The sequence below is a fragment of the Pterocles gutturalis genome, unplaced genomic scaffold (genome assembly GCF_000699245.1).
Source record: "Pterocles gutturalis isolate BGI_N339 unplaced genomic scaffold, ASM69924v1 scaffold7832, whole genome shotgun sequence".
In the NCBI taxonomy this organism is placed as follows: Eukaryota; Metazoa; Chordata; class Aves; order Pterocliformes; family Pteroclidae; genus Pterocles; species Pterocles gutturalis.
The window spans coordinates 14,885-22,612 of NW_010110129.1; the positions used below are offsets into that span (position 1 = coordinate 14,885).

At 39.7% G+C, this 7,728-nt stretch overlaps 1 protein-coding gene across 1 annotated transcript in view; it reads right to left on the reverse strand.

Annotated features, from left to right (window-relative positions):
* The window catches only part of EAF2 (ELL associated factor 2), a 10,872-nt gene extending 5,423 nt beyond the window's left edge, over nucleotides 1-5,449 (reverse strand). Inside the window, exons 1-4 of the mRNA XM_010073221.1 lie at nucleotides 5,363-5,449; nucleotides 4,550-4,686; nucleotides 3,667-3,812; nucleotides 1-131 (exon numbers count right to left, since the gene is read on the reverse strand). The exon at nucleotides 1-131 is cut by the window's left edge and continues 160 nt beyond it. Of these exons, the coding sequence (XP_010071523.1) occupies nucleotides 1-131; nucleotides 3,667-3,812; nucleotides 4,550-4,686; nucleotides 5,363-5,431 (483 nt within the window). The 5' untranslated portion in view covers nucleotides 5,432-5,449. The remainder of the gene's footprint in view (nucleotides 132-3,666; nucleotides 3,813-4,549; nucleotides 4,687-5,362) is intronic.
* Nucleotides 5,450-7,728: the final 2,279 nt, after the last annotated feature.

Genomic DNA, 7,728 nt, shown 5'->3' on the forward strand with positions numbered 1-7,728 from the left:
CTTTGTTTCCTCGTCTTCAGAATCACTAGAACTATTTTCACTACTTGATGAAGAGGACGAAGAACTTTTAGAGTCAGATGAACTGTCAGAGCTACTCAGCTGGTCCATGATACTAGCTTCTGCTTTTAGCTCTGCAAACAATATGATTTATTTCTCAGTTAAAATTCATCATGATTGAAACAAGAAGGAAAAAAAAAATAAAAGAGAGAAATCAACAACAAATCAGAAACATGTATTACAGCAACTAAAACAAAAAACCCAACCAAATCCACCAAATCACTCCAGAACAAAGAAAAGGGCACAAGCAAGCATCCAGCCTGTCATGTGGTTTTCTTCTCTCATAGCTTGGGCACTTTCTGCCTTTCAAGCCAAGCATCAGAACAAGGGTGACTGTGAATCCAAATGTTAACCCCACATTCCACAGGGTAGTGCATCCCACAGGGCCTTTAATTTCTGCAACTAGCAAGCCTTCTGTATTTTTCTGAGCACCCCTGAAGATGTTTTTCACTAACGAAAAACTGCAGTTGCAATCACACAGATAAGTTAGCTGTAAGATGTCTGCAGCTGCACCCAAAATGCCTCCTGGCAGTTCAGCATTACAATCAACACACTTGTTTGGACTATGTGACATTTTGCTCAAAACCAAGTTAAGCATGAAGAATATCCAAAGGAACCATCCACAGTTTACTATTAGGAAGATTTCACCAAATCCTTGTTCTGTTTGTAGATGGGGGGACACAGGGATGGAAATGTAAAAACAACAAGAGGTAGACAAGAAATACTGGAAATTAACAGATCAAACTGATTTAATCAACTCACATTCTTGATGAAATAACTCACCTGACTACAATAATATTTAGGAGAGTATGACTGGATAGATCATCCTGCACAGTATGCACCTTTTATACATACTAGCCGAAGTCCAACATACAGAGGAAGCTTTGCAGAGAGAGTACATGTAACAATTGTGCAAAATAAGGGTACTGCTGCAGAGAGAAGTCTGAGAGACCATGGAATCACGGTGGATGAAGATTGTATACAATGGCTTGAGGAGTTACCCAGAGTGCAGAAGTTCATCATTATACAAGATTTTAACTACCCAGACATTTGTTAAGATGGTCTTACAGGCACTTGGAATACTTCAGGAACAGCTTTGATTTAGCAGACATAACAAGCAAGTAGGAGAGTGGCTCATCTCACTTAAAATTTACCCAATACAGAATACATTGAGGATGAAAGTCACCAAGATGCAAGATGACTCAGAGCTTAAACGAGAGAAGAAGGAAGAACAAAAGAATAAGCTTCAACACAAACTTCCATGAAGCTTTCCAATTCTGAGTTATCAAAGGCCACTCTAAAGGAAAGGTAGGAGGCCAGTCAGCCTTATCAAAGGCCAGTCTAAAGGAAAACGGTGTTCAGGAGAAATGGCACCTGAAATAGCACAGCTATGGCTACAAGGATGAACTAACCTCATGCCAAGGAAGAGCAGAAAGTACAATAAAAGACCATACCGGCTGACTCAAACATAAGGAAAGAGAAGAGTAAGTGGAAAAAAAAATATGGAAGCATCCTGCCGTTACTAAGGACACGTATAGCATAAGGACAGAAAACAGAAAAGCTAGGGCAAAAATTAGGATGCAGCTAGAAGAAAGATCAGGAAGTCATTCTAAAATTAATTCTAAAGAAAAATGCCAAATAAACAACTGATCTACCACTCAGTTAGCTTACAGCTCCAGATGTAAGATACCACTCAAGTCCTAGGCACTTAATTCCACTTCCTCTCTACTCTCACCAATGTTTAATCAGAGAAGAATTTTAAGTGAAAGGCTAACAGTTAATAACAAAAACTGAGGAATAAGATCTCTGCCTTGAATTTTGAAGTAATTTAATCTGACAGAATTTAAATTAAGTATTTTCAAGCAGCGAGGGAAGGGCTGTCCATATACTGGAGGACAAAGGTAGAGTGGTCTTTCCCCCACCCAAGAAAACAAAGTTAGTAACAAGTTGAAGGTAGTGTACTTAAGCAGGACAGGATGAAGAACAATTAAGTAGGCAACACTCCTGAAGAGCCTGTGAGTTACTGTGGATCACTATGCCCAGTTCTACCACACCACGCTGTTGTGGAAGTGACAAGCATGACACTGGGATATGATACTATTTGGTCCTTGTCTATAGAGATGAATAGTGCCTGTAAGACAGTCATCTTTCTCAACTCAGCACCTGCTAAAACCTTAGCTGAAACATTTAATGTATTTAGGCACTATACTTCAGGAAGTTTTTGGACTAGCTGGGAGATAGCTAGAGGAGAGTGACAATGAATCAGGGATCTAGAAAACTGAACTTCTAAAGAAAGATTGAACCAGCTGGCATCACTTTGCATAAAGAATGCAAACAGACAGAGCAGCTTCTGAGTACATGAAGGACTGGCTCAAAAGCAGCAGAGTAATCTGGTCTATACTTGCATGATAAATATCAAAGCAGTAATGGGCTTACTGTCAGATTATTTACTAGGAAGAACCTGAACAGTAAGGAGAACAAAGCCCTGGAATGGATTGCTAGGGAGAACATGGGATTTGGCACTGGAAAGCTTTAAGAATAGGTTAAAAAATTATGTCAGAAATCTGACTTTAGGACGGAAGGATGGACTAGATGTCTTTAAAAGGCCCCTACTATCCCTATTTGTCAATTATTCTGCATTCTTTAGTAGTACTCAAAACTGGACTGGTACTACATGAGTTTGATACATGTTAGCAGCCACTTTCGTGACTTGTAATATGTTTTTGCCACCACTCCTCTGAAAACAACAGATCATCAAAAAAAAGCATCATTTTATTCCATGTACTCAAGTACTCCTTCCTCTCTGCAACCTTAGATGTATTCCAATACTGTTATGTAGCATAGATTTCTGGTCAGAGTTTAAGACCAAAATGGAAAAAAAAAAAACAACCCCAAAACCTTCATAATGACACATCTAAAAAAAAAGTCTGTTTAAAGGAATTCAGAACATCTTGGGAGGCAGATGTCAGTTCCAGTCAATGAAAGTGCCACCTGTCATAATTTCTGTAGCACGTAATTACGACCTGCCATCTTCCTTGTCCTCCAAAAGGAAATAAGGTCTCTTATTAAGTGAAACATGAGTGTTGCACCAAACCAGAGTCTCTAAAGAACACAGTACATGGCACTGTTCAAGGGCTGATTTATGCAGGTTTTTAGCTGTCTTTTTCATTGGAACCTCATATTTCACAAGGTCTTATCCGGTAATTTAAAATTTATTTTGAGCTGTAAAGCACTGTACCCTGTATGTTTGCTGAGTGCAGACAAAGAGCGAAGAGTGATGTCAAAATGGAAGTGACTAGTTGGTTCCAGTGCCACAATACAACCAACTGTATATTTGGTTAAAGTAGCAGTGGCACACAGAATCAAGGAGAGCAAGCAGTGGGGCCTTGGCATTACTAAGCCTAATGGTTCATTCAATTTTCTGCCTTATCAGGTTTCAAATATTGCCTTGTTACCACTTGAGCCAGAGTGGTCATTTCCATATCTGGGTAAAGTGCTTACATAATCAGCTTCTAGTGTGAATCTCAAGTTAAAAAAACCTGTAAATCTTAAAAACTAACTGCTAGTTAGGAGCAAAGTTTCTGAAATGTATGTGCCAGTGGAGCTTACCTTGTTCAATATCATCCATAGGAGAAGACGGAAACATCTTTTCTTTTGGTGGAGAATTTTTAACATTGTTTGGAACCTTATTTGCATTTCGCATTTGCTGCTGTTGCTGCTCTATGCGAGACTGGACTTTACTGCTTCCTTCCGCTCTGTGTGCAAAAGCAAAACATTTTTAATTACTGGAAGATGCAAGGAAAAAGGCAAGAATACAGCGGATACAGTACCTTAAGTTATGGAATTATTTTCATGCCTTTCTAAACAGCATCATTAGATTTCTAGGTAAGTTATTATACTGGCATATAATTATACATAGATGTATTAAAATTGTTTTTAATACAGTGTTATTAAACTGTCAGAGGGTTAAAAAGTTATTTGTTTTTATATCTGACTTCCCAGGTTTACTTAATAATCATTCTGCTGGAAATTACTATGTGGACTCAGCAGCAGAAAAGAAAAAACAAACAACAAAAAAAACCCCAAAAAACTTGGTATGAGAAAAACAAGCCATTAATATTACTGAAACTTGTCACAAAATTTATCTTTTTTATTTTCTCATTTAGAAGTCAGAAGATAGTAGGCAAGCTCCTTCCCAAACAGATTCCACCCCCTCCAGCCCCCAACCTCATCAGAAGATAGTTACCATCTCTTCCAACAATGTGACAATTTTTAGTTAAAAAAAAATTAAAACATTCCCATTTCTTCCACCAGTCAAGACTCAAAAACTGTCTGGAAGGCTTTTTACTCTATTGAACATGACCAGGTACTTTCTAAAAATGATATTCCGCTAAAAATAGTAATGAGTAGTCCCACATCTCAATTTAGACTCAGAAGCAAATCAATTTTCACAATGAGTAAAGCACAGTTGTTTCTCCAGCAAATCACCCACCTGGTTTTTTTCACAGTGATATTGCTGCTAAGTTTCTCTAGGCGACATTCTCCAGTGTCATGGTTGATAATTAAGATACATTCTTTTAGGTAAGGCTTCTTTGAGCCCTTGAACACAGTCACTGGTGGAGTTGAACCCTATTAAATCAGAAGTCCAGTGTTACTGCTGCAGCCTTTTTTTTTTTTCCTCCTTAGAAACAGCAATCCATCACAGTGATGACAAGTCCACGATAAGTAATCATTTCTAGCCTTTAAAAATGTTATCAGTTAATTCAAATTACATTCACAGTAGCCATGACCAAAAGCAGCTGGTGACTGACTGGAATGGGATTTCACCTAGCTTAGCTTTGTTTGAAACTGATTAAATGCTTATTTCCCAACCAGAGCATGCTCACTGTAGGACTGCTTTTACCAAAAGGGTTTTCAGTGACCATATCAGCAGAGCAGTAAAGCATGGCAGGTAGTAAATTTTCCCTTTCCAGTCTTTCCTGCTTTAGAATTGCACTTGAGCAGTAAATACCAAGGGGAAACTTGCACTGCCAACATCCACATGAAGGTTTTCTGTGTACGCAACACTTCTGGGTCATCCTACAGCATATTTCCAACGCGGTGAACACACTTAAAGCTACAGCACAGCTGTTTAACCTCCAGGTCTGCTGTAATTTTACATCCTTAGAGCAATTGTTTTTCTGCTCTAAAAAAATCACACAAGCAGCTCTGAAACTTCATATCCTTCTATATTTAGTATATACTTATGATAAAAAAAAAAAAAGCCATTCCCTTAAGCCCACCACTCTTCAGCCACCCCACTCACCTCAATATTTGGCAGTGTTATTGTCACCTGTTCACCTTTGCCAACTTCAAGGTCTCCTTCACAGGACATATCAATAGATGCAGGCTTGAAGTCATCTAAATACAAAACCAAACCAGATTATTTACAGGCTTTTCAGGAATCTTATAAACATAGACACCTTTTAATTGCAGTTAGAGGCTATTAAGTTACAGCCTTTTTTCCTAGTGTATCATCTACCATTCCCCTGAGCAGATCACTCCAGAAGACAAGATATTTTTCTTAAGATTCAGTATAAGTGTTAACACCTTTTGGCTAAAATTAGAAAAATGCTTTCAGGTTTTAACGGTTAAAGAGGTTGAACAAGCTGTGTTATATTTCAAAAGATAAATCCTCATATAATTACTTTCAGAAAAATCAATAAATAGCTCTTGAAAGTGCCAATCCAAAACATGAGAGATGCAGACAAGCAACTGAAAATGCAAACAACATCAATCTCAATATCTATTTCTGTATCCATTTGCCACTTTACTACAACATGCATTTCAGAAGCTGACTAAAACTTGGGTTTCAGTATACTTATTTTTGGCAAAAGTGAAATTACATCCCAATTAAATGTTAATTTCCTTTTGTCTTCTTCAACATTTAAAATACTGATTAAAATAAGTTCTAAACAAAAGAAGATACCAATTTCTGGTCCTCTTCAAAAATCTGAGACATTGAAAATGAGCATGTGCTCAGGCATCAGCACCGCAGCTATGTAACACACCATTATCTATAAAGTATGATTTCCACCACAGATGAATCAGGAAGGGCTACAGCTCAAAGGCCTGCCTGCACAGATACACAGAGATACGACAGCATGAAGAGGCTCTGCAAGGCACGTGGTAACATATGTGGGTTTGAACCCGTGGTTCCAGCTAACGCAGGCACAGGGCCAGTCTTGCACCCCGAGGACATCCAGCGCGCTGGGGAGCAGCACCCTGCTGCTGCTGAAGAGAGGCACGGAGGGACCTGGCATGCAAAGGGGACCCATCAGACAGCACGCTCCCTGGCCACTGCACCCACTCGGTGCCTCACAACCTGTCACGTCACCCGCTGCTGGGCACAGGCGGCAGCACTCTGTTGCGGCTGGAGAACTTCCCAGGTCAATACCACTGCCTGCAACCGTGGGCCAGGCGGCACAGACCACAGCTGGGAGCCTGGCTCCAGCTGGCACATCAACTGGGCAAGGAAACCAAGCTTCTGGAGCTGGTGGGCAGGACTATGCACACAGCTTCAGGGGTTTGAGCCAAGAGATAGGCAACAGCTCCCGATAACCTTGCTTATGGCAAAACCCCACATACTGTCTCAGAGGGATAAGCATAAAATAGTTCCAAAGTTTCTCATCAAATTAGAGACTGTTTCCTTTAATATACAGCCACTGGGTGGTTAATACTTTAGAAAATTAAGATACTGATTCCAGTGAACACAGACTTCTGATCTTAACTTTTAACCAGCAGATGTCTTCCCCTTCATTCATTTTTTAACAAAAACTTCAGGTGTCAGAGAAGAATATTTTTGCAGAGAAGAATAGAACTGATGAATATGCCAGTTTCTATGTCTCATTTGTTGCTTTTAACAAAAACTTCAGGTGTCAGAAGAATATTTTTGCAGAGAAGAACAGAACTGATCAATATGCCAGTTTCTATGTCTCATTTGTTGGAAAGGAAGAGATATATCAAAACAGATTTCAAAATAAATCATGAAATTACAGGAGTCAGTGAGAAGAAACCATAAGGGTATGGGTTTCAGTCCTCTTTAAAATTGGGGTAAATTTCAAGTTACAGCATTTATTTAAATCTATTTATAGCTTTTGCCCATTCCCTCCTCTCTCCTCCCCTCCCAGCTGCAGACAATCCTGCTCAGTGCCATTCCATTTGCTCACAGAAAGCACATCACCCATCTCGCTGCGCTGCCCGAAAGCACACGCACCATTCAACAGAGAACGTACGTGAAGCTGAATCTTGGAGCTCACTCTATAAATAACGAGACATCCAAACCAGCAGCAGTCCTAAATGACCAGAACTATAATCCTAAAAGCATCTGTTCCCTAGCTACCCTCAAGAATCTCGGAGCACACACCTCTCTAGATAGTAATTATGTACTCAGGGAGGGAATACCAGCTTTGTGATTAATACTGCCTTTAACCTCGCCTCGCTGAATTCTGCTTCACTTCTAAAAACTAAGCACGAGGGAAGAGCAAAGACAGAGCTTCGGGCCCAGGAGGTTTTCAGCACATCGATGCAAAAAATGTAAAAAAAATAATTAAAAAAAATGTGATGTTCATGCTCAGAAAGCAACGAGGGGCACCGCAGATCCCAGCCTCAAAGGAACCTATGGGCCAGGGG